Here is a 398-nt window from a genome sequence, read left to right as displayed (position 1 = left end):
CCCCTTAATCAAACTATAGTAGTAGTTTTGAAGTCTGTATGTGATCACTACGGGGTCTATTATATTGAGGCGACGCTGACGAAGGGGGTGGTTCCTTTCAGCACGGCGTGGGTGACGAGGGCCCTTTCGAGTCTCTCGCGGCCCCCCTTTCGCCAGGGTAAAGCTCTTCCACAGCTTCCTGACGGCGCGGGGGGCACTCGCTCTGCTCGGGGGTTTGAGGCTCTGTTGGAGTTCCCGTTATCACTGGTCGGGATCTTGTGTGCTAAATCATCAAGGGGATAAGATAAGAACTTCTGCATTAAAAGAATTATTATAATATTTTTTAAATTTGATTTGGGAGGCAAACGTGTCATCAAACATTTACTTTAACATCGATCATTCATATTTTTGTAAGTAGA

The 398-nt window shown here is 46.2% G+C and overlaps 1 protein-coding gene across 1 annotated transcript in view; it reads left to right on the top strand.

Moving 5' to 3' along the window:
* Nucleotides 1-282, top strand: part of LOC119587375 — an 8569-nt gene extending 8287 nt beyond the window's left edge. The window contains exon 9 of the mRNA XM_037936118.1: nt 102-282. Within this exon, the coding sequence (XP_037792046.1) occupies nt 102-282 (181 nt within the window). The remainder of the gene's footprint in view (nt 1-101) is intronic.
* The last annotated feature ends 116 nt before the right edge of the window (nt 283-398 follow it).

The sequence above is a fragment of the Penaeus monodon genome, chromosome 22, assembly GCF_015228065.2.
Source record: "Penaeus monodon isolate SGIC_2016 chromosome 22, NSTDA_Pmon_1, whole genome shotgun sequence".
Lineage (NCBI taxonomy): Eukaryota > Metazoa > Arthropoda > Malacostraca > Decapoda > Penaeidae > Penaeus > Penaeus monodon.
The sequence above is the reverse complement of the archived record's forward strand: the minus strand, read 5'-3'. Positions and strand labels throughout refer to the sequence as shown.